Source organism: Penicillium malachiteum (genome assembly GCF_028827825.1).
Source record: "Penicillium malachiteum strain IBT 17515 chromosome Unknown utg000002l:1.0-8849297.0:1.0-8852440.0, whole genome shotgun sequence".
Taxonomy (NCBI): Eukaryota; Fungi; Ascomycota; class Eurotiomycetes; order Eurotiales; family Aspergillaceae; genus Penicillium; species Penicillium malachiteum.
The window spans coordinates 8,211,185-8,236,014 of NW_026643095.1; the positions used below are offsets into that span (position 1 = coordinate 8,211,185).

The window sequence follows — 24,830 nt, forward strand, 5'->3', positions numbered from 1 at the left end:
GCAGCCCTGGAGGTCTACCACACAATTACCATTGGTGACTCGTTTCGCATATCAACCACACGTCCGAGTCGTAGTCTCTCATTATGGATAGGGTAGACCCACAGGTACTTGAAATAAAATCTATATCTATGTAAACATTATCAAGCCTGGGACTTGGAGGTTTGCTGTTGTTCAGATGTAGCCAACTGTTTTGCTGGTAAAGTTGGCATATCTTTCGGATCTTGTGATGACGATGATGTCGGAATTGGTGTCATCGGTTGAGAAGTCTCCAATGTCTTTGATGTCTCCTGGCCAGTAGAGAAATATGAGGTGATACTCGACCACCAACTCGTGGGAGCTTCGATTTCTTTCACATCCGAATCCTCTTCCCAGACGGCTCGAGGTAATATGCGGTGGGACAACTTGGACTTTTCCCCATGCTTAGCCTGAAGCGTTAAAAGTTCTTTCTCCAGTGCAACCAATGCCTCGCGGGCTGCCTTTTCTGACTGTTCCAACTCAGCAAGGCGGTCCTCAACGCCCTCTCGTCGAGTGCTCTCCTTCCGACGGGATCGCCATGACTCAAATACGATCAAGCCGCCACCGACCAAGAACAGAAAAGCTTCACTGATAAAGTTTGCGCCGGACTCGATAGCTTTGGATTCGGTCAACGGGCGGATGCGATATGGGCGGGGCTTTGCAGCTTCCTCGGCTGCAGCCTTGGCTTTAGCAAGGGCATGTTCCTCTGCTTTTGTCTCGGACTCTGTCTTCGCTGTCGGGGATGTTGGCACATGTTTCTTTGCCTCTGCTTCCGCAGCGGCCTGGCGCTGTGAGGTGGTGCTATCACGGATTGTGCCTAATCGTAGGCGCATGTCGAATCTATGGAGAGCTTGTGCCATCGACACGCAGATGTGACGGAAGCGCTCATGTTCACGAGCTTGAGCTTTGAGTTGATTCTGCAGATCCATGTCAGCTTCTCGGGGGTACCCCATGGGTTGCGTTGCACAATAGACATACAGCAATTGGTTTTGAGAGTGTCTTAATTGCCAGGGACGACAGTTTAAGAGTGAGCGACATGATGTCGGCGGGCCGGGATCAAGACAAGCTTGGAGAGGAACTTGGAAATTTGACTTGAGCTCGAGCTTTTGACTCCGTGAGTCTGTGACGTTGGGTCGGGTACCTGAGCCCCACTCCAGGGCTGTGATGGAATCGCCTAGTTAAAGGTGACTCAGCTGATCCCCACCTGGACAGCCAATGAGAGACTCGGGTTACCATACTTTTGCTCCATCGAGTACAAAGTGAACTGAAAGTGAGCTCAATTCAAGTCACATTTGAATTGAAATGATCAGTGATATGAAAGAAATATGCCCAGCTTTCTATTAGAAATTATACGAGCAGATCTGCACCCAGGTGGTACAAGCACGTGAGCCCTGAGGGCTGTTCAAGTTCCCAGGGAAACTTTTAAATCTTACTCGAATATTCAAGCTATAGCTTGAGATCCTCAACTTGAAGGTTCAAGTTCTTGATATTGCTCATATTCCAGCCTCAATTTCAAAGTTCAAAATTTGAAATTTCATGATCCATAGTATGGGGAACTCGAGCATGGATGCCCAGGTGACCCACACTGGAGAAACTTGAATATATAACGGCCCGGTTGGAAATTTGAATATTGATCACTGTGCACGGGCATGTGGGCATTTTGTCAAAATCTGGAAAATTTGGTTCATCGAAATGTTCAAACTTCAAGTTGTTCGAGTATGAAGGTCTCTTGAAATGCTAATATAGAGCTATAGAATAAAGGGCATATACATGTAGTATTGAAAGTGTCTTCAAATGTTGTTATCGAGACATGCACGGATGTAGATCACCTTGAAGGTCAGCTGCCAAAACACGTGACCATTACCTCAGCAATAGTAGTGTTTATCGATTTCCCAATCAGGAAATCTATTATGGCCCGGCTTTCTTCATTTAGCTTCAATCTTTCCCATCCAAACTTTCGGTCAAGTTTCGCTCCGTGGTTTTGCTGGGAGTTTTGTACAGTTTTTGTTTCATTAGCGCATTGCATTCTGGTATTATCTTCCACCCACTTTCCATTCCTCCCGAGTTTCCAAAATCGCCTCGGTTTGCCGACTAGGTGAAGCTTAATCTACGCTCGTGATGCTAACCTTCGGATCGCTGCAGGGATACCGATCTTGCTACACCTTGATACCCCCATCTGCTCAGCAACACTCATATTACCTGCCTTTCATGACCTTTACGCTTGCTATTTGCTTTGAAAAAGTTTGACCGCAATTGACAAAACAACCGCGACGAAAGATAACATCGACTGATACGCCAAGTGGAGTAAAAAAACATTGGTCTAATACACATTCATAATGGAAGCTCTATCACCGCGCTCAACAAATCAGATGATTAAACCAAAGCCTGTCATGGACCGGAAAATCGTCGACAAAAATGCTGCCGCTGCCGGACAGAAGGCGCCATCAAAAAACCACGCAGATCCACCACCACCATTAGTCCCAGAGCCAGAGGATGGCGGAGAGCGATATGCAATTGGCCAGTTTTTGGGGAAAGGAGGATTTGCAGTTTGCTATGAAGGGACGTTGGCGCGAAATGGTCGCGTGTATGCGATGAAAGTCGTCAAGTCACAGATGCCACAAAAAAAAATGGAAGAAAAGGTAGGTAGCTATGCCAACATGTGCAAAAAAACTTCTGCTAAAAGGGTCTCTTTTCTAGTTTCGAACAGAACTCCAAATTCATTCTAAAATGCGCCACCCATTTATTGTCCAATTCTACCGCGCTTTCTCGTTCGAGCAGAGTACCTACGTGGTATTGGAATTATGTCCAAATGGATCAGTGATGGATATGGTTCGAAAACGACGACACCTTTCATTACCCGAAGTCCGACGATTCATGATTCAACTTTGCGCTGCGGTGAAGTATCTACACAAGCGATTTGTTGCACACCGTGACTTGAAGATGGGCAATTTGTTTCTCGACCACAATATGAATATCAAGGTCGGCGATTTTGGTCTCGCTGCCATGATTCTCTCAGACAAAGACGCGAAAAGGCGAAACACCCTGTGCGGAACACCAAACTACATTGCGCCCGAGGTTCTGGATAAGAGCAAGGGCGGCCATACACAAAAAGTGGATATTTGGTCTTTGGGTGTTATCTGCTTTGCCATGTTGACAGGTTACCCACCGTTTCAGTCGAAGACACAGGAGGAGATCTACACAAAAGTGCGCAGTTTGACCTACGTGTGGCCCAAGGATTCCGAGAACCATAACCACATCCCGGAAGAGGCAAAGGACCTTGTCAGTGCTTGCTTGAATCTCGTTGACGAAGAGCGTCCAGATCCAGATGACATTGTCGAGCACCCATTTTTCAACATGTATGATGGCTGCATTCCTCGCCAACTGGATCCTGCTTGCCGTTTCAACAAGCCCCTCTGGCTTAGAGATCAGTCCCCACGAGGCGATGTCATGGTCAGTGGCTATAGTCTCGACGCGGATGAGAGATTGCGGGCGTATGTTTACCAGGTGGATGACCCTAGCCAACGCTACCATTCGTGTAAAGCTGCCTTTTATTCGCTCTGTGGAGTTGGCAGGAAGCCGGATGGAACTGCCCGCAAGTCTGTCGGGCGCAACTGCTCAAAATCGGCATACTCTGAGTGCGAGACGGAGGATGCCAGAGGCCTTCGTCCGCTTGTTCCATTGCCCACGGACGTTGTCTACCAATGGCCTCATGACATGGAGGGTGACTGGTGTCTGATGGAAACCTCACGGAAAATTGTTCGTCTTGAGAACTCTGCTCATGACAGCAGCACTTTGTCCCAGCGTAGTGTGTCTGTTCGTACAAACCCAGTGGCTGCTTCAAGAACGAATGCAGCGCTCGCGGCTGCTCATCAACGAAGGATGGAGCCACAGAGTCACGCAGCCACACTTCGTCAGCAGGGTCGACCTGGCGCCAATTCCCCTCGCAAATTGTCCGCCATGACTGAGTACTCAGAACCGCCGAAACCTTACCGGGATGTCCAAGCACCTCCGATTGCGCAGCCTTCTACCACAGACTCGCGCTCAGGTGGACTCGCGGAACGTCCCATTAGAACTCGTCGCATGGCATCCAGCTCTGAAGCGCAGCCTGCTCGGGAAGTGGAAAGACCTCAGTTGACCAAGTCTATTAGCATGCCCTCGGGGCTGACTATTGGCAAAACTCGATCTCAATCACGCCGCTTAGAGGCCGCGAGCCAAGGGACAGCTGTTCCAATTGTTGAGCCAAAAGTACCTGCGAGACTAGAGGAGCGTCGAGCGATTAGCCGGCAGCCATCCCTGCGATCCATCCCCCGGCCTGACTTAAGAGTCAGCGCGAACCGAGCCGAGCGACCGAAGATTTTGAGTCCTACCGACGAGGGCTTCGCATCTAGCACACAATCTAAAACTGCATCCACCTCCCATGGAATCAGCCGAACCAATAGCAAAGGAGCTTCCTCGACAACCAGGGCTCGGTCAAGTCTTGGATTAAGTCCTCTTTTCCACCAAGAAGATCTATGCGAACTTTTACCTGGCACCTCTCTGACTGAGGTCAACACTGATTTACGTCTGATGTTATCAAACCTCGTTACCATTGCACCTGCTCGTCGTCGAAGTGGCCCTCGGAAACAGCCTCACGCATATGTCATTAAATGGGTCGACTACACCAATCGCTATGGTATTGGATACGTCTTGGATGATGGCAGTGTGGGATGTGTTTTCAAGGGTGAGAACGGTCGACCCGCTTCTAGTGTCATTGTGCGCGATGGCGAAAGACACATTCGACGCAAAGCACGCAGTCTCGACAATGGCCAGGAGAAGGGTATCCCGTATTCCGAAGCTGAATACCTGATTCCTCGAAATGGAAGCCCCGTTGAGTTCTACGAAAACCATGATGATGACCTACTTGGCTGTCGGGGGATTCGCCGCGGGTTTATTTCCCCGTCTCTGTTTGACCCTCTGACATCCAAAGTAATGCGACTGCGCGTTAACACCGGGTCCGAGCCAGAAAGAGCGGACATGGAGAAAGTCAAGCGAGTCAAGTTGGTGGATCAGTTCGGAAAGTATATGATCGGGTCATTGGGTCGCCATGGTGATGAAGGAATGGCAGATCAAGTTTCCAGTCATACAAATGGACAATTCGTCAAATTCTACCAGCGATTGGGCAATGTGGGCATCTGGGGATTCGGTGATGGTGCTTTCCAATTCAACTTCCCTGATCACACCAAGCTGGTTATCGCGCCCGGTCGTACTCGTAGCTCCTCACCTTGGATTGACTTCTACCACCTCTCGCCGTCTGCTGCCAGATACTTCACAGCCAAGGGGAAAATGCATCCCTCTGGATTTGACACCCGTGCTGTTGCCTCGGACGAAGCGGCTACCTTCTTGAGCATTATTAATGGCCAATCGGTCAATTCTGTCGAAGACCGCATCCGCGACATCTTGGATGCAAATTCATTCCTGCAAAAGATCAGCTTCATCAAGGATGTTCTCAAAGTTTGGATTAAGTATGGTCGTCTTGGTGGCCGCCCAACCAATTTCCGGGCTGCTGGAGATGACTCTCCACCCCCAGAGATGTTCTGGCAGGGTACTCAAGAACGGTCGCAAACTAGCAGTCAAGGGACTAAATTTGTTTGGGTCACTGTTGGAGCTCCTGATGGAGATGGTCAATATTGTTCGGTTGTGCTCAAGGAGGGCGAGAAGCAAAGAAATGAAAAGCAGGCTGCGATGAACGTTGATAAGGAGATGGGTATGCTGAAGGAACGGCTTCAAGCGATGGGAAGAGGGTGATCTTCTTCTTTTCTTCTCAACTTTTGATATTTATTTTGACAAAGTCACGACCTTTTGCTTTCCATCGTGTTTCTTTTTTCTGGTGTAATGGTATTCCAACGATTATGTTTCATGTTTTATGTTTGATACTCTCAGCGTCCTTTAAAGGAAGGCTTTTACTATTTTCCAATGACCTTCTATTCTTTTAATCTAGCCTAGTACGTATGGTACTTTGCAATCCCTGTCATTTCTTCATACCGTTCTTTGCCTAGTACATGGCTAGTCTCCCCACTCATTGACAGGGGGTATGTAATACTTTCCACCTCGAAGACGTCAACCCATGCAACCTCCCCGAGCAACCCCGCGGATTTCTGTCCTCCGACCTACATCGCCCGATTCCTCAGAAAAAAGGCTATTTTTCCGGTTCGTGAAGAATTCTAAATTTCATTCAGGGATTGTTTCTGATCATATGATGATCTGATCCGTTTACACTCTTCCGTGGCATCCCAGCATAAAACTGTTTCATTAACGATTCCGGTCGTTTTTACACCACCTCATGATCTCCCCCTCAAAGATGCAGAATCCTTCGTGTCTGCTTTATGGTCCTGGAGATGCCCGATTCGAAGATCAGCCCCTTCCTATCATAGAAGACCCTTACGATGTGATCATTCGGATTGCTTATACCGGCGTGAGCGGAAGTGATGTGCGTATGCCCCCACCTATTTCACTGAATCCCAATATGCACGACATAATTCCTCGTACCTAACAACAACAATTGAGAGAGCAAGAGAAAATAAAGCTAAACTCAATCTCAGGTCGATTTTTGGTTTAATGGAGGGACCGAGAAGTCTGTCTCGGAGGATGATCCTCTAATACTGGGTCATGAAGCCTCGGGCATTGTACATGCCATTGGTCCGGGAGTATTAAACCTTCAACTAGGCGATCCTGTCGCTATAGAGCCCGGCGCTCCATGCCGACTCTGTAGTCGCTGTAAACTAGGCAAATATAACCTCTGTCCTGAGATGAGGTTTGCCGCCTCGCCACCTTTCCATGGCACATTGACAAAATATTATAAAATTCCAGCAGACTGCTGCTACAAGATTCCGCCTAGTGTGGGAATATCCTTTGGCCTTGACGAAGCGGTGCTTATTGAACCCTTGGCTGTGGCTGTACACTCAGTTCGTCAGCTTGGCGTGCAACCTGGTGATAAGGTTGTTGTTTTTGGTGCAGGTACCATTGGATTACTCTGTGCAGCTGTGGCGCGTGAGTTCGGTGCTTCGACTATTATGTCGGTGGATAGAAATCGGGATAAATTGGATTTCGCGCATTCGTTCGTTCCGAATGGACGATTGTCTTTTTCTACTGCGATTCCTAATCAGTCCCTTTCGTCGGAGGAAAATGCGCAGTGTCTTAGAGGTATGCATCGGAGTTCGCATTTTACTGAGTCTGATGTCCCCGGCTTTGATGTTGCAATTGAGGCTACGGGTGTGGATTATTGTATTCAGATGGCGATTCATTCCTTGAGGGTTGGTGGTTCCTTTGTGCAGACGGTGTTGGGAAATACGAGGAATGTGGTCTTTCCTATTGCAACGGTCTTGGAGAATGAGATTAATGTCAAGGGGTGTTTCCGGTATGCGGCGGGTGATTTCAAGATGGCGCTTGAATTGGCATTTACACGGAAAATTGAGTTGAAGCCTCTCATTACGAATGTGGTGGATTTTGAGAATGTGACGGAGGCTTGGGAGACTGTGAGACTTGGTCATGGAATCAAGACCTTGGTTCGGGGAGTTGGGTATAATGACGATCTAGAAGATTTCTTATCTCCCACATCGCTCTACATCATGTAAATATGTAGCTCAGTATCTTTGAAGAAGAGTGTTTTCATTATATCCAAATATGTATACTAGCGAATTAGTACTGAGTATTAAGAGGGATTAGTTCCCAAACCAGTGGTCTATACTTCCAAGTCGAAATGTCGTCAATCATCAAACAGCAATAATCATCAAAACAGTTCCATCTATCATGTAACAAGATCCAAAATTACCATGCCAGAGGCGCATTCTGCTCCTCCATTGCTTGTTCCGCGCGAGCCTCAATATCCTTCTCTCCTGGAACATCCTCCTTGCCATCGCGAAGACCCTGAGTGGTCTCCAAAGCTCGGTTCAAATCATAGGCCTGCGTAAAGAGAGAAAGCAGCAGCGCAGCAGCGGAGATACCACAGCAAACCACCCATACAATCCGAAGACTATCTGTGTATGCCTCTTTGAGATTTGTCTTGGTCGCACCATCCGCCATATTCTTGATGACTTGAACCAGTCCTGAGGCATCCTGGCTATAAGCGCTAGCCTGCGATGTCAGGGCAGGATACTTGAGCAAATTTGAGTACATGCGGTTCTGGAAAACGACACCACCAATCGCAACACCGATAGCTTGACCCAAAGCACGGAAGAAGCTAAACATGGCCACTGCAATAGCCAAATTCTCAGGCTCAGCAGAAGCCTGGACGGCAAAGCCAATGGATGGGAATAGAACACCCAGCCCCAACCCCGGAACAATATTCAATAAGATCCAGCCGTAGGTACTGGTTTCAACCTTGATCAGCCACATGAGACCCAGTCCAATTGTGGAGACTGTCCATCCGAGCCAGATCGCCCAGCGGTAGTGACCAGTAACCGTGATTAGAATACCGACTACCATTGCGCTGGGTGCGACGGTGAATGTTTCAGGGAAGAGTGCCACGCCGGAGAGAATTGGGCTGAACTCTTTTACTGCTTCGTAGTACAGAGGTAGGTAGTACAGCGTGCACCAAAGAATAAGACCTTGCAATACACTTCCAATGTATGAGACTGTCGCTGTGCGGTTTTGAAAGATCACTGGTGGAATGATAGGATCGGTGGCAAAGCGGTATTCGTAGAATGCGAAGACGAGTAGACCTACAGCACCGACGATGAGGGGGACGAGTGTATGCCATGAGTTCCAAGCGTAGGAGATTCCACCCCAGGAGAGAGGGATCAAAAATGACGAGAGACTGCCAACAAACAGTATTGTGCCGAAGTAATCGATTTGCCTGAGTTTTTCATTGATAGATCCGGGTAGAACCTTTAGTGTCAAGAAGAGAGCGACGAAGACGGCTCCAACGGCGACGAATGGGAAGTTGATATAGAAGATCCAGCGCTGAAGAGAGTTAGCTTGAATTAATCCTCGATTTCGCAAATGCGATTTCACAAATGCAATCATACCCAGGTAACGTTTTCAGCGAATCCACCACCGAGAATAGGTCCAGTAACAGATCCTAGACTCCACATTGCACTCATGATACCAAAGTATTTTCCTCGGTGGCGCAAAGGCACGAGATCGGTGATAATAATCTCACTCAATGCAATGACTCCACCACCCCCCACACCTTGAATCGATCTTCCCACAAGCATATATGTGAAGTTCTTAGCAACGGCGCAGACTATGGCACCGACGCAGAAGAAGAGAATGGCTACTAAGACCATTGGGCGACGACCGAAGATATTGGATAGCGATGCGAAGCTGGGTTGGAATACTATGATTTGTGAGTAATCTGCGCAGTAACCGGCCAGCTTGATGATCATTTCAATACCTGTAGAGGATAATAGAAAGGAGGTACCACTCCAGAATGCCTCAATAGCGGTTCCATGCAAGTCGTCTGAGATAGTCTGCACTCGTAAGTCTTAATCCTTCTATTTGATAGATTGTTTGAGCCACTTACTGGTAATGCAACAGAAAGAGAGGTACCATCCAACGCGGCCATCAAGGTAAGTACAGCCAATGTGAAGAAGACCAATTGCCCACGTCTACCAATCTCAAACTTATCATCTGATGGGTTCACAGTTGTCGAGATAGAAGATGGTCTGCTATTGGAATTGCTCTGATGACCAGGCTTCTCCGACCCGTGGGTCGAAGTGCTAGTAGAGAAAGGCATATTCGGAAGATGTCGTTCAATCCAGTATATCCAGTGTTGATGGATGATTAGTATTCAATGTTTGAAAGTGCAGCTATCGCAGATCTTTATCTCAGCCCTATACTCAAGTGCTAGTGCAAGACCATGCAGATATCCTGATTGTTTTTTTACTGAAAATAAAGAGACCCTGAGAACCATGCAAAGGCTATATACATTACAGCGGAGTTAAACAGTTTAAGTAATTCCAGAAGTCGGGATATTCCCAGCGAGTGGACCCATACAATTTTGACCCTCCAAACCACTATATTCAAGTCTGACACCTACATCTCGCATCAGAAGGCCCGACTGGGATAGTCCATTAAGCCGCCGCTATTCCACAATAGCTTAGACGGGGATAAGTGGGATCCTATAATATCAAGTGAATGGTGTTAAAGCCTTCTAAAGTGGATCTCATCGATTCAGAACCACGCCAAGAATCGGCCTAATTAACACGCCGAACATCTCCCGTCGGCCAGCGGTGCAATCCCTTGCGACCGCGGGTCCGCGGACTTCATATTGGGGCTCTGAGTCCGATCGGAGGTCCTTGTTCATACCTAGTCCGATTCAATTTCAGCCTTATGACATACAGTGATTTTGGGCATCTGGAAGTATCTCAGGATCATTATGGTTCATGGACATGGAGGTTGAAATTCTCCCGATCAGCCACTCTAATATGAGCCAAAGTTTTGTCAGACCCTTTCAAGTTGCTGACGAATGTGGAAACTCCAGTGACGAAAAATAGGTCATCAAGTTCGTCATTTAATTCTTGGGTTTCATTCGGAGATCTGGTTATGTTGGAAAGAGCAATCACTGATGCTGGGATTTGCTGGTTACTGACATAGGCCCCTCTGCAACAAACGGGAAGGGGGAGTATAAGGCCCAGGAAGATCTCCAAACAAGATTACACCGCAATTTCTGGAGAAACATCTCGCAAGATCGACGTGGGCTTTGAAACTGGCCAGCACTGTTGTTGCATCATACTCAGAGAAAAAAAAACATGGCGAGTCTAGCACCTGTCATGGTGTCCAATCATAACATGGAAAACAGAAAAAAGAAATCCGAATTTCTACTTCTGCAGACTGATTCACTCAGACTGAACAATTTTCGGCAGTTCATCCAATAGACCAGGTCGCGAGGGATTCCAGCCTAAAATTTCACGCGCGCGATAAGCACGTCCACGAGAATTCATTCCCCAACTCAACGACTCAAAGCCGGCATATTTCTGTGCGCTTTCCAAATCGATTGGCTCAGCTGTGGCTTCTGACAAGTACCCCAGTTTTGTGGCTGCTTCTGCTGTTGACTTGGATAGCTCTCCCCAAACGTGCTCCCCGTTCTCTGTAAGATAGTAAGCTCTAGGACCCCAGAGCCCATCATCAGTCCGGCCTGCAATCGCCGCATCAACAAGCAGCGCATAGACGTCACTCAGATCATGGATATGAACATTGTTCCAGATCGACTGGCCAGCACCGATAAGCGGTCCTTTCTTCAACTGAAGTGTTACCTTCGCCAACTCATACACCTGTCGACCACGCTGTGAACACGGGCCCCGACCTCGACCTGGGAGTAAAATAAAATGTGAGTTCCTGGTTGTTAGGTATTAACGTGGGGAGTCTGCAGGGATTACCGTAGATCGTCGGTGGGCAAACTAAAGCGGTTTTAAGCACATCTGCATGTTTTGCAGCAGTTTCCAGCACAAACTGGTCTACATTGCGATGGAATGCATGTTCTGGGAGTGTAAGCAATTCATCAACTCCGTTCCAATCATCGTAGACTTTGTCGCTCTTATTCCCATATACCCCGCTGTCGCTGTCTTCGAATGTTAAGATTCCGGTTCCTCCTGTGTGTAGCCAATATCCGGGGTTTTCTTTTGTGTGGCCTGCGATAAGTCCGGTGGCAATTGCTTTTGCTGCACCCACATGGTCTGAAGCATCTGCTGCGTCTGGAATTTTGAGTACACGTTAGACTGGGGTGTCAAGTTTTTTTGGATAGTGTGTTGCACCTACGCAGCGCAATGTCGGCCGCTGCGCTCTCCTTCTCGAGAAGAGCGGAATCATCGAAATCACCGAGCACAATGCGGATATTTGGGTACTTGGCTTTCACTTGCTCTGCTTTTTCTGGGCTGCGGACTAAGGCAGAGTAGGTGAAGTCTGGATGCAAAGCAACAAAGTGGCTAAAGCATCACCGGCAATATAGCCAGTAACACCAGTCCCTGAAATGGTTAGAACACAGATTTCCAGGTTCAAGAATCGAACCTTACAGAAAGATCTTGGTCATAGTGTCAACGTTCGTGGTTGTGAACTTTCAACCGTGTGTAACTGTGGCGAGGAATTGACTGGAAGTTTCAAGGTTTTACAAGAGAAATTTTATAATGATCCGTAGTATATCAGACAATTGAAGGGAAACAAAACCTGTTGCGAAAACAATAATCTATATGTATTTGAGATGTTGGGGTCGAACTATTGCTCCTCAACCCCGCGAGCGGAACAAAGCAGTAATTTGTAAGCAGGTTATTGAGGGTCAACTGGTGAGGACATGATGTATGAGCAGCCTCATTCCAGGACTCATGGAGCTTGATTTTGATACAAAGGAGCGGAGACTAAACCTTTCTTGTCACTCAGTGGAGCAGCCTGTCAGCAAACATGCTGATGCAGAAAATACTTGAATTCTTCATAGGAAAGAGGTAAGTAGTTCGTTCGTGCTCTGGCGATGATGTCAACTGGTCTTAAGGAATTTCTCGACTTTTGGAAGCAGCAAGCTATAGGTCTGATCTGATAATGAGCTAGAGCTTGCATAACTGCCAGTGGCGATGCAAAACCCACCACGAAGCTTAGTGGATCTTACTCGCTTCTCCGCATATGTATAGGCCATTTGTGCACCTCAGCGACCGAGAAAACTATACCGGTGGGTTTAAATTAGGAATTGACAGCTTACGGGACTGTGGAATTGGACTTGAGCAGAAATGAAATTTCAAATTTAGACTTTAGACTTTACGCATTCCATCAAAATTGTTGATAGAGCACTTGAGCCCATGCTATTTTAGGTTCTGATAGCTAACACAACCATCGAAAGTTTTCAGCACTTGTGTTCTATAGAGTTCTTGAATCTCCGTGTATTTTAGCTGAGTAGATTAGTCGATTTTTTCCCTTTTACCATGACAACTGTTCTTTGGCGAAGATGCCTAGAACTAAGATGCCTGCTTCTCCCTGTGCATCTAACCTGTTCAATTACACTGAAAGAAATATGAAAAATCAATTCCTTCTGCACTGGGACTTTTGATCGAGCTGGTTTGAATAGATAGCATTGTTCTCAATCAAAGTTTAATGCACATCAATCTGAAGTATATCAACCCAACATGGGATCAATATGTGCCAAGTACGGAGTAATGATCCGTAAATCCGAGGTTCCCCGGCAACCGAATACAGCAATATCAGCCGAATTTTGGCTTTAACAATTAAGCTGCAGCCACTTCATCAACTGCCCAGGTCTGTCTATGCTTGATAAAGCTGACCCAGGGAAGTTGGAGTATTTGGAAAAAGTTCATCTGTTGATTCTCGTCTTCTCTTGGGAATTAATTGACTAATTCCCCTTGATATAAGGGCCCAATCTCCCCACTCCTGTTAACGGAGTAGATTGCGTGGCCCCTCCAACATTTAAACTAGTCCTATTCTATCCAGCTATCACTGGTGGACTCATAAACTAGCCAATCAAGTCAGCTGCCCCGGAATTGAATTCTCCCTTTGTCTCCATATCCGGTCTTCCGAATCCCGCTACTCCTCAGCACAAGATTCTAATGCATGTCCTCGGAGAATGGAATTTCGGTTTCCGTGACCAGTTACTCTTATCGAATCATCCCACTGGATAGAATTTCAGTTGCTAATAGATTCCCCTCTCTCAAAATGCTACCTTCACAGCACTAGGTATCTTAAGTGTTAGTCTCTGCTGCAGATGTGCTCATCATGCCTGATTAGTCTGTTGGACCGCATCTGATAACCTATCATGGTAGCGTGACTGTTTAGATCTTAATTTCCCCGCGGAAGTCTCCGTATACCGTGACAATTCTCCTCTATACTCGCGGACGACCTCTCTTGTCCCACCCGCCGAAGTCGGGATTTTTCTTGGCGTCAAGAGAGCTAAGCTTAGTGGCATGGTACAAGAAAAACTTTTTTTCAAGCCGCCTTACTATGTTCTTGTAGACCCATATATAGTGGGGCCGTTCCTTGACCGAAGTTGATTGTTTTTTTGTTTTTCTTTCTGAAGAATCTGCATATCATCTGCCAGTGACACAACCGTGGTAGTATCTCTTGCTGATAGTATTCAAGATGTCGAGTGAAGACGATTCTATAAGACCACACAGGAATGTCGAGGCACAAAGTGCTTTCGCTTCTACTCTTGTGAACGATGTTGAGAAAGCGGAACCTTCCAAGTATGGTGTGCGCTCTGAGCAGGAGCATAAGAACCTGCTTGGTTTGAAGATCAACACCCCCGAGACCCATGCTGGAACTGATGTTGTCTTTGCTGCGAAGTCCCAGCTGCTCAACCAGGCTATGCTTGATGTTGGCATGGGCAAGTATCAATGGTTTTTGTTCCTGATGACTGGTGTTGGATGGTTCCTGGATAGCGTGAGTGTCTAATAATTCCTTCGACAGGTTTGCAGAATACTGACATTCCTAGTTCTGGATGATGTCTTTTGTGGTTATTGCGCCTTCTGCCAGTAACGAGGCGCAGTTTTTCTTCTCCGGCAACAATGAAGACTACCTGTTTATCAGTATGTTTGTTGGTCTGACTGTTGGAGGCACGCTTTGGCCAATGATGTCCGATGTGCTTGGTCGTAAGTGGATGTTCACAAGCACCATCGTGCTCATGGGAATGGGTGGCTTGGTTGGCGCAGGAATGCCTTCCTTCACTGGACTTTCAGTCGTTGGCTTTGTTGTTGGCTTTGCAGTGGCCGGCAACAAGAGCGTTGATGCGATGATTCTATTGGAATCTTTGCCTGCGTCCCATCAATTCCTCGTTGCTTTCCAGGGTGTCTTCTGGGGATTGGGACAACTGGTTGCTTCGGCGGTTGGCTGGTAAGAAACAAAACAACTTATTCATCAATAAATCTAATACTAATTTTTCATAGGGCCTTTATTGCGTTGTACACTTGTGGTACCGGTCCCGCCGAGAAGAGTAGTGCATACTCAGTTAGCAAGCGTGCCCACTCTAGCAGCACTTCTTCTAGCTCTTCTAGTTCCTCTACCGCATCCTGCCACTACGTGAGCAACAAAGGCTGGCGCTATGTCTGGTGGACGTCCGGATGCATCACTCTGTTCTTGTACCTGTGCCGATTCGCACTGTCTTTCTTCGAGACACCCAAATTCCTTCTTGCCCGCCGTCGTGACGCGGAGGCTACCCAGCTGGTCAAGGACATTGCTCAGTACAACAAGCGCCAGACATGGATCACTGAGGCCTCTTTCGCACGTATCGACTCTACCATCGATGGAAGCGAGGACGAGCTGCGCGCCAAGTCCCGGACCAAGGCCCTTGTTTCTTCTACCGGCGCTATTGGCACTCTATGCCTCACTCTTCTCTGGTCTGTTATGGGGTTGACCTTCATCCTCTACAAACAGTTCATCACCAACTACCTTTATGAGCATAGTGGTGTAGCCAAGGTTAACTCCACCTCTGTCAACACCCCATACCTTTACAGTCGCTATGTGTATATTGCCATTTGTGCCATCCCCGGTCCACTAGTGGCCGCATTCCTTATGGAAGTCAAGGGCATCGGACGCAAGTTCACCGGCGCTGGAATCGCTATTCTCATTGGAGTTTTCATGCTCATTTCATCGGTTTCCAAGTCTCGGAATGCTCTACTCGGTTTTGAATGTGTCGTGAGCTTCTTGCATGCCGCAAGCTTGGCTACCTTGACTCTGTACACCGTTGAGGTCTTCCCGACTCCCACTCGTGGATTCTCTCTTGGATTCATGGGATTCTTCTGGGGCCTCTTTGGAATGATTGCCTGCATCATCACTACTTTTGATAGCGACGTGGTTTCTGGCGGTGGTCCGGTTTGGTTCTGTGGTGCTATCTGGATCATTATGGCTGGTGCCTGGGTTGCCTTGCCAGAGACCCAGGCTACTGCTGCTACTTAAGTGCTGCGATCCTGCAGTAATATGATACCCTATCACTTACCTGTCGTAATAACGGGGTTATGGAAATGAGAAAATGGTACGATCGACGATTATGCCTGTGGAATCTGGTCTCTTGCTGAGACAACTAATTAATATCAATATCTATCAATACAAGAATGGTTCATAATGACAAAGTCCTCCTCTATATCTTCGCATCGTCAGTTTAGTGCTGAGCCGGCCGAATCATATCAAGCTGCTCATAGCCCGGAAATGGGGAAAATGAGTCTAGCGATTCAAACCCATTTTTCTGGTATACCGGTTTTCCCTCCGGGGAGCTGGAGAGATAAACCTCCACGCTCTCCTCATCTGCACGCGCCAAGCCCCATTTCAATAACTTGGACGCAAGACCTCGTCCTTGATGCGAGGGATGTACGCCCAACATCTCCAAATCTGTAATTCGTTAATAAAGTGAAAAATGGTCAAGTAGTGGAAACTTGAAAATATGTACGAGTAAAAAGTAACATACAATAATGAGGCCGATCACCCATCAATCTATGATGATGATCCTCCATAGTCCCAAAGAACAATTCACAAAGCCCCTTATCACTGCTGATAGGCCACACGCGAACTTCTTCAGGGTGTCGATCTCGATCTGCAACCGCATGGAAGGGGCGTACCCCATTTCGCAAATGCCACAGTCTCGCCGGAATCAGTATCCGTCACCTTGAGAAATATCTCGTGCTCGGATTCCTTGTTCTTGCCGTTGAAGAGGTTCTCTGTTGCCCATGCGCGTACATCCGGTGTGAGAGGGAACATGGTTCTGTTGAAGGGATCCGAGAATGCCGCTAAGAAGATCTCAGTGAGATCTGCGGCATCGGATGAGGTTGCTTCATGGATCTCTAAAGTCATGGTTCTTGCTCTCTTTCTCTGTAAATGTGTTGTGGATTTGTGATTTTTTTTTCTTCAGCTTGTTCCGAAACTGAGCTCCCGCCGGTGGCCTGAATTTATCACGCGAAGTGGCGCCGGAATTAGCCTTGTGTGAGTCATGGAGAAAATTCCATTAGCTTTGACATTTTCAAATAAACATCGTGAAGAATTTGATGCGAAATTCATCATTAATTGAATTTTTGCAGCTTTTTTGGTTAACGAAGTGCCCGAGTGGTTTTCATGTGTCTGGATAACTTCTCAGGCTGCAGTTTCTGCCTGATTTTACTGTCACTTTGAAGTATCGAATTCTCATATTCAAATGTTAGGATAGGACCCTAGTACTATGTTATTCTTAACTTGAGGGGTCGAGCATGGTAGATTGATCTAATTATCGTAGCCCTGGGGAGAATATGACTATAGAGCCAAGTTGGAGATCGCACCGTTCCAATCTATTACTAGTACTAGTAACTTCCATGTCGTGACCTGTGTCGTACCATATAACATCTACTCCGTGGCGTGCCATCCAAACCCTACTATGTATGTAGTAGATTTCACACCTTCAGAATGTCGTTTTAAACTATTTACTATTTGGTGCTTGTTTAGATCCGGTTCCAACCGCGTCCCAAACCAGAAAAAACCTATTCCATTTTTTCGTCCATTGTGTCATCTTATAATCGAGCTACTGCGAGTGACAGCTGGCTTCAAGTTGTATACCCTTCAAGTTGCTGTCAGCTGCATTCAAATTTACGTACTTTTGACGGCACTCGGTAGTACTGGTATATGCAAAACAGCTGCAATAAAATAATTTATGTGGAATTTTAGACATTATGATATGTATGCAGTATAGCTAGCGTAATATGCAGATGCGCAAGACCACATGAGCGCCTGCAGGCATCCAATTGACTTCGTCGCTAACGTCGGCCATCTTTGCCGTGATTAAGAAAAAATAAAAACCTATCACCGTATCAATATTGAACCTTGAAATTCATTCAAGGCAAAGATTGAAGTTTCAGAGCTTCCCATTCGCTAAAGGGTTTTGTGTTGTGCAACTCGAACGCGACAGTAAGTATAATACAATATTTGACCCGCGTACTCGCACAGGAAGAAGCAAAGTACATAGCTTAGCCCTCTTAGGACTTCTCCAAACTGGGTCCGGGAACTGTAATCGGGCTAACGGGCTCGTGTTCCTCTCGAGTCTGCGGATGTGACACCTCAGAACGCTTAGCCGGCGTTGTGGAAGCTCTTTGGTTACTCAACTCATTATGCGTCGGAAGGAGAGAACGACGGATTCGCGGGTCATCCGGCTGTTGTGTTTTTGTGTCACCGGCGCTTCTAGCCGTTTCCATTTCCGACTTGAGGCTTTGGTACATGCTTTCCACGATAAACACTTCTTCCTGCACATCAAGATCACATCCCACAAGGCAAAACTCGCGCTCGCGTTGCTCGATGTATTCGCGAATATGTTTCCACTTATTTTGGTAGGCCTTCAGACGATCTGGAAGACCCGATCCACGCAGATAGGTCAGAATACCGGCTATAATGGTGTTGATGGCGCCGAAAGCTGTGATGGCAGCGTGCGGGCCACTTGCTGCGCCGAGTGCTGTCAAGGCTGCGGCAACAACGATCTGGATTCCCAAACATATGTTGATCATGGAGTTGAAGGTACGATATCCGCGTGCGGCTTTGGCCTCGTTGCGGACAACCCGTGTGTAGATACCGACGTTGGGTGCACTGCGAAGGAGATAACCACCTTGTGTGAGGGCGGGTACACTGTCAATACCAGTCAAGGCACGAAAGATGACGAGCTTGTCGTTGGGTGGGATGAGAGCTTCAGGGTGACTTAAGCCGATGTTCCATCGTTGGCCTTCTAGGTCGGTACCGTTCGGCTCATGGGTTGTATTTTTTCGTGCTGCAGCAGCTGTCGCGTGAGCTGCCATGGGCGGATAGTTATTTTCAGGGCGATTAAGAGCAGCCTCAACCATTCTTCGTAGGAAGCTCTTGTCTTTTGGTAGCTCAGTCATGGTAAATGGTGTGTGTAGACCTGGGAACTAAAGGGAAAAGCAATTCAACAAGCGTCAAAATTCAAAAATGAGGAAGGGGGAATCGATCTAAATTTGTAGCTCTGTACAAGCCGCCCCTCGGGACTGATTCTTTGCTCAAAGACGCAGAGTAAACCGTGCTTACCACCATTTTGGACTAGATCGTGGGCTAGAACGAAAGCCAAGATGCATTTCAGCGAAAGGGTTTTATGATAGACATGATTTGCTACTCAAAGTAGCTAAGGTGATAGGGAAGAGATACAGGGTCTGACAGGTCGGGAACCATGAACAAGTGGATCTCGAGCAGCACTGCACGCGGGCTGAACTCTATGGGTTGACCACCCGAGCTGTGATGACCCTGAAACAGGAAGAGAGACTTTGGTGGCTCGCTGTGGCGTCGAGTCCGGTGGAGATCTGCAAGGCCTGTCGGCGCAAAGAGTCAAGAACGGTGGGGTGGGCTTAGCTGCGATGGAGGAATCACAGGGCGAGATCAAGATCCGAGCATAGAGGGAAAGTGACGATCCATGTCATGTTCTGCCCATTCTCAAATGTGCAGCAAAGGCGTCGGGTATCCGAGTCAGACTTGGGCTGTGACTCCTGTGAGTACTTGGTGGAGTTGAATATAGATTCATAGCCTCAAATATCACTGAGGAAAGCCCTTCAATTCAGCTATCACGCACATGCGATATCGAGTCGGAGTATTATTGAGATTGGCATCCTGCAGATACTCCATCTCGGGTGAACCGTGCAAGTGGAGCTGCTTTACGGGATGGAAGCTCCACACACACCACGATGTAACTGATCCTCCACTTCAAGTTCTCGTTCTTTCTCTGGGAGCTCCATATGCGTAGCTTGAGTACTGGAGAGTCTTAATAATTCAGTGGCTTTTCGCATAATTTTACTTACTGGAAATTAATTTGAGTTCAAATGTTGGTGTTGCGAGTATGCCAGGTGACAGGTCTAGGTATCAGCGTATCGGCGGCACGGGTCCCCCACTTACGTGGGTCCCTGAAGTGCACATGTACATACTTGTCTTCGAAACGGCATAAAAGGGGCGTGGGCTTTTTCGGTCGCAAATGTCATGTTTCACCAACTGGAGGCTATGAACTAGATTGTTTGCATTGTGATTGGACTGAGAGCCACGCGCTAAGCTTAGGGCTTATTGCCAAGTATCTGTGGCGAGCTGATTAAGTAGAAGAAGACAGGGCTTGATTAGATTAACCTTGGATTACTATGTAGTAATTTATCTCGTGCATGTGAATATTTGAATACTTTACCAGTTGACATATCTAATCTTGGAAACTGTGCTAGTCCTGAGTCCTATATATGTTTATAGAAATTGATAGAACCATACAGGTTGCTACTTACACTCTGCCACCTACTAGTATGCTCTGCATAACTTGAAGATAGTAAGATTTGTGCCTAAGAACCTTATATGTAGTACTAGATAGTACATAAGGATGAAGAACTCGGAATTGGTAGCACATAATGACTACATGTAGGTATTTGCTTCTAGTAAGGAAGTCAGTATTTGAACCATTGATTTGATATCTCAAACATACCTCAGTTTGCTGGAGTTTAGGTAGTATTCCATCCCCGTCTCTTATGAAGACTTCGAGGATACCCGAGACCCGTGGACTGAACTACCTTAATATTTGGTCCAGCTGATAATCAGAACGACCTTTATTAGGCCATCCCCGCCCACCAATATGAGATTCATAACGTTGTGTAGATCATCGATTGAATCATTCCTCACTTACGCTAGGACAGTCCCATTGCTTGCCACAGTGTATACATCAGTCTTCGGTATATACTCTTGTTGAAATACCTTTTGGTAAGCGATGACATAGTGTATTCCAGCCTGCTGTAGCTATAACTTTGGAGTTGGTATATGCTATGGACTAGGCTGGAAAAAAGGTTGATTGTTTGGTAGACTACCTATATGGGCCATATTTGAAATCAAGGGCTATATAAATTAGCTAACAGCTCCTAGACCTCCTGCCTACGTATTTAGATAAGTAGTCTATATAATTCAACATTTTGAATGTTTCTTTTTCTAAGGTTGACTCTTAGGTACTTAACTCTTACTTAACTTTTCCTTAACTCTCACTTGACTCTCACTTCAAGTTGACTCTTATTTTATTACATATAATAAATTGCAAGGTTATTTGATAGGTACTCTCATAAAGTACATACTTTAGAAGCTTGATACATATGGAATTATAAGCATTTGAATTGAACTAGATAAATTCAAGCGTTACTAGTATGCGTCGGGGCGTTGTTGATTGATTCGTCGTCGCCTGAGTCGGAGTCAGAGCCGGAGTCAGAGTCGGTTGAAGTCAGATGTGCCCTAGTAAATTAATCCTTATAAAATATAGCGATCTGCATTGCTGATCTTGGAATAAGTCCTCAGCTGTGAGAGGTTTCTCTGGTAACTTGGTCAGTTGCATGAACCGATGCTCAGTGCTCAAGGGGGTAAGGTTATTTGATCCATCTTCTAGTGCCCTCCGAAGAGATGGGAATGCTTGTCACTTGTCAGATATACTAAAGCAATGAGAAAATACATTTTTTTCTTCCGATAGAAGAAATAATACATCAACTGGTGGATACATGCATTTTGGACAGACGGGTTTCAACCTTCGAAGCTCTCATCAGACCCATGTCCAATAATCAGTAGGACAAACATTTCCCTGGTACGACCACAACATCAAGCATATCAAAGAAAGGATGCATCTTGATTGATAAATTGCTATCTTCTCATTAAATCATCCTTAATGAGGTTATTAGAAGCGTACTCCATACTCTATGCTCTATACTTCCAAGGTTCTTATTGATCCACTTCAAAGCTTATCGGTCTACAGAGTATTCTTATCAGCTTATCAATCCAGTTATCAGCTCCAATGACGCAACGAACCCACCAAGCGTCTCCAGTGCTGACAGGAACCACTTTCAATCTTACCTGCTCTTCCTCTTCTTCCTCGTATTCTTACCCCTCTTCTCATTCACACCTACTCTGAGCCAATATCATAATGGCTCCCCGCTGTTTTATCGTCCGTCATGGCGAAACAGAATGGTCCTTAAATGGTCGACACACCGGAACAACAGACCTTCCACTTACAGCGAACGGTGAAAAACGTATAAAGGCAACGGGGAAGGCACTGGTTGGTAATGACCGTTTAATTGTTCCGAAGAACCTTGTTCATGTGTAAGGCTTCCCCCTAACCACAACGAGGGCAGATCATCACCGGAGTGATTAAGATTTCCCGATACTAATTATCTTAGATATGTCTCTCCCCGCCATCGTGCCCAACGAACACTGGAACTCCTTGAAATCGGCTGTCGGGAGCGATTACCCTGGAACGCGGCGCGGAATGCGGAGGATCATGAGCCTATTCGGACGGAGGCGCGGGTTGAGGTTACTGATGCGATTAGGGAATGGGATTATGGGGATTATGAGGGGTTGACAAGTAAGCAGATTAGGAAGATGAGGGCTGAGAAGGGGGAGAGGGTTTGGAATATTTGGGAGGATGGGTGTCCTGGTGGAGAGTAAGTTATCCATTTGCATTATTTTTGAAGTTTCAATTCGTGCTGGCACTCTGGATCCATTAATAATGGGTTGGGAATTGTTGTATGATTTTATTTTGCTTCAACTCATGATATCATGTCACGACCATCATTCTTGTTGAACATATTTATGCTAATCTATCCTTAGGTCACCGGAAGATGTCATGAAACGTCTTGATGCCTTGATCCTCGATATCAGAGAGAAATACCAGCGTCAATGCTTTGAAAATCCCGATTGCCCGAAAGGTGATGTCCTCGTTGTTGCACATGGTCATATTCTTCGTGCGTTTGCCATGCGTTGGATAGGCAAGCCCTTGACGGAGACTTCGTTCATTTTGGAAGCTGGTAGTGTGGGAACACTTAGGTATGTCGACCCTTGTAGCAACGATTGCAACGTCAAGCAGATCGTATCTGGAACACTGCATAATGGACCTGGGCTGACAAGTATCCCAGCTATGAGCACCACAACATCGATGAGCCCGCGATTATTCTGGGTGGTCAGTTTGTGGTGGAGTAGACGAAGTCAATATCTGAGACCATGTCGAGTTCGCATAACAGGCTAGACCTATGTGTACGAAGATCTATCGTCCAGTTAGCATATCAAGTCATGATACCATAGAAACTGGAACATTCGGCTCCAATAAATGAAACTCACATTGTAGCCACACTGCGTCCTTTCTCATATTCATAATCGTCCATAGCGATACCCAAATGCGGAATGAAGAGAAGACGGAAGTATAGTGTAGAAGATAAAGGATCACTCCTCCTCACTATCCTCCTTCTTGACACTCTCCTGACTCTTCTCAATCGGATCCGCATTTCCCTTGACACCTTCCTCCCCCAGAATCTTCGCAGACCCCATAAACATACCCCCGATATACCCACCCAAAAACCGCATATCACCCGCCTGGACGGCTGTCATGCGCAACAGGTTCTCCGTATCGGCGAGATTGGCGTTTAGTTGGGCGAGCTGCGAGTGCAGATGTGCGTATTGACGGCTTTTAGCCGCGGACATGGACGGTGTGCTTCCTGCATGCGGGGGGCCCATGCTCGTTGTGGTCTGGTTGAAGGTGTTTTGACTTGGCATCATTGAGGAGCGGGGGTAGGAGGTTGAGGGGGTTTTGCGGTGGGAAGGTTGGAACGGCATTTTGGCAGGTTTTGATGACTTGGAATTCGTGAAATTGGACTCGATTGATTCGGGGAATGAGATTTCTTAGAGTTGTGTTCAAAGCTAAAGAGTCGCTGGTGTAAGTGGGGATTTGTTTACAATGGACTGCACGTGATGGACCCACTGATATGAGATTGTCCAGTTGGTGATACTTAACGCAGGTCAACGAAAGTTTTTGAGCAATATTTCAAATGTTCAAATTCGAGTCTAACCCTCTCTCTGATGGGTACGACTACAATTGGTTACAGCTACACTCATATATGTGGACTCAAGACTTTCATTGACCAAAGCAACCCCAACGGTATAACGGAACGGTCTATCAATTCATGCGCTCCAAAAGGATGCGATTCTGTTCAAAGGGCGATTCAACCATCGCACCCATCATTAATTCCAGCCAAGCGCGAAAGTCCAAGCAGATCAAGACAACTCAACCGAATAAATCGAATCCCCGCAGTTCTGCAATGCGCCAGGGACCAGACCAGAAATTAGACAAGCCCGCAGACCAGCCAGATGATAAAAGCAAAATGAAACATTGGGCAAAGGAGAGAAATGCCAGGAGAGATCGAGATACGGAGACAACAAAGAAAGGGAAAAAAGGAAAGGCAATTCAAGGCGACGTATACGAGCCCATATAATGATGGTTTGGTGGGGGGGAAGGAAAAGCGCCGGATCACGTAGTGTACAATCATGCAGTGAGATGAGAGGTGCGGCTGATTGACTGAGTGGACTGGACGAGAGGCGGAGGGCGCTATATCAACAGGATTTGAAGGAGAGGGAGGGAGATAACGGATGAGGTTGTCCGAGTCTAGACGCGCGCGAGCCTCAACAAAAATGAAAGCAAAACAAGCAGAGACGGGAATGCCGTAGGGAGATGATGAGTATGAATGCAGAGAGCAAAGACGAAACGCAAGAACAGACAGATGGAAGATAAAAAGCAGACCCATATCCCGACCACTCCAGAACGAGAAGCACACACCCAAAAAAGAGTAATAACAAACCCCTATGTCCCTCATGTATATGTAAAGAAGCGAACAGCAGAGTATTAACCAATACTTGATTTGCACGGGGCCATAAGATAAGCAATATTGTCCCCGAGTCGAAAGCCAAAACACGCACAAACGATGCAGAAAGAGTCCAAACATGACAAGAATTTTTTTTCGAAAGCGGACGGTGGAAGGGTATTCGTCCCAATAATAGGAGATAGAAACGTCACGGAAGGAAAATTCAGTCGGCCATCAATTGTCCGCTTTGTTTATAATCATGGAGTGAGAGTGGAC

At 46.7% G+C, this 24,830-nt stretch overlaps 10 protein-coding genes across 10 annotated transcripts; 4 read left to right on the forward strand and 6 right to left on the reverse strand.

Moving 5' to 3' along the window:
* Positions 1-140: 140 nt before the first annotated feature.
* N7483_006055 (OPA3 family protein) lies at positions 141-1,053 on the reverse strand (the record flags this gene model as incomplete). Its single annotated transcript, XM_057089492.1, has 2 exons — positions 141-932; positions 994-1,053. 2 exons carry the CDS (start codon positions 1,051-1,053, stop codon positions 141-143), a joined length of 852 nt encoding a protein of 283 aa, XP_056949321.1.
* Positions 1,054-2,351: 1,298 nt separating this feature from the next.
* Positions 2,352-5,799, forward strand: N7483_006056 (uncharacterized protein; the record flags this gene model as incomplete). The annotated part of the gene is made up of 2 exons (XM_057089493.1): positions 2,352-2,654; positions 2,713-5,799. 2 exons carry the CDS (start codon positions 2,352-2,354, stop codon positions 5,797-5,799), a joined length of 3,390 nt encoding a protein of 1,129 aa, XP_056949322.1.
* A 535-nt stretch (positions 5,800-6,334) lies between these two features.
* On the forward strand, positions 6,335-7,625 carry N7483_006057 (NAD(P)-dependent alcohol dehydrogenase; the record flags this gene model as incomplete). Its single annotated transcript, XM_057089494.1, has 2 exons — positions 6,335-6,481; positions 6,594-7,625. The coding sequence occupies 2 exons, from the start codon at positions 6,335-6,337 to the stop codon at positions 7,623-7,625; spliced, it is 1,179 nt and encodes a 392-aa protein (XP_056949323.1).
* Positions 7,626-7,818: 193 nt separating this feature from the next.
* Positions 7,819-9,727, reverse strand: N7483_006058 (uncharacterized protein; the record flags this gene model as incomplete). Its single annotated transcript, XM_057089495.1, has 3 exons — positions 7,819-8,952; positions 9,018-9,461; positions 9,515-9,727. The coding sequence occupies 3 exons, from the start codon at positions 9,725-9,727 to the stop codon at positions 7,819-7,821; spliced, it is 1,791 nt and encodes a 596-aa protein (XP_056949324.1).
* Positions 9,728-10,829: 1,102 nt separating this feature from the next.
* N7483_006059 (uncharacterized protein) lies at positions 10,830-12,019 on the reverse strand (the record flags this gene model as incomplete). The annotated part of the gene is made up of 4 exons (XM_057089496.1): positions 10,830-11,302; positions 11,370-11,684; positions 11,749-11,915; positions 12,003-12,019. The coding sequence occupies 4 exons, from the start codon at positions 12,017-12,019 to the stop codon at positions 10,830-10,832; spliced, it is 972 nt and encodes a 323-aa protein (XP_056949325.1).
* Positions 12,020-14,100: 2,081 nt separating this feature from the next.
* N7483_006060 (uncharacterized protein) lies at positions 14,101-15,876 on the forward strand (the record flags this gene model as incomplete). The annotated part of the gene is made up of 3 exons (XM_057089497.1): positions 14,101-14,370; positions 14,417-14,814; positions 14,868-15,876. Coding segments are annotated over 3 exons (1,677 nt in total), but the record flags the coding sequence as incomplete, so codon positions are not given.
* A 202-nt stretch (positions 15,877-16,078) lies between these two features.
* N7483_006061 (Acyl-CoA N-acyltransferase) lies at positions 16,079-16,764 on the reverse strand (the record flags this gene model as incomplete). The annotated part of the gene is made up of 3 exons (XM_057089498.1): positions 16,079-16,305; positions 16,382-16,507; positions 16,533-16,764. The coding sequence occupies 3 exons, from the start codon at positions 16,762-16,764 to the stop codon at positions 16,079-16,081; spliced, it is 585 nt and encodes a 194-aa protein (XP_056949327.1).
* A 1,148-nt stretch (positions 16,765-17,912) lies between these two features.
* N7483_006062 (uncharacterized protein) lies at positions 17,913-18,803 on the reverse strand (the record flags this gene model as incomplete). The annotated part of the gene is made up of 1 exon (XM_057089499.1): positions 17,913-18,803. One exon carries the CDS (start codon positions 18,801-18,803, stop codon positions 17,913-17,915), a length of 891 nt encoding a protein of 296 aa, XP_056949328.1.
* Positions 18,804-21,850: 3,047 nt separating this feature from the next.
* N7483_006063 (histidine phosphatase family protein) lies at positions 21,851-22,902 on the forward strand (the record flags this gene model as incomplete). Its single annotated transcript, XM_057089500.1, has 4 exons — positions 21,851-22,026; positions 22,104-22,367; positions 22,534-22,749; positions 22,839-22,902. The coding sequence occupies 4 exons, from the start codon at positions 21,851-21,853 to the stop codon at positions 22,900-22,902; spliced, it is 720 nt and encodes a 239-aa protein (XP_056949329.1).
* A 240-nt stretch (positions 22,903-23,142) lies between these two features.
* N7483_006064 (DASH complex subunit HSK3 family protein) lies at positions 23,143-23,532 on the reverse strand (the record flags this gene model as incomplete). Its single annotated transcript, XM_057089501.1, has 1 exon — positions 23,143-23,532. The coding sequence occupies one exon, from the start codon at positions 23,530-23,532 to the stop codon at positions 23,143-23,145; it is 390 nt and encodes a 129-aa protein (XP_056949330.1).
* Positions 23,533-24,830: the final 1,298 nt, after the last annotated feature.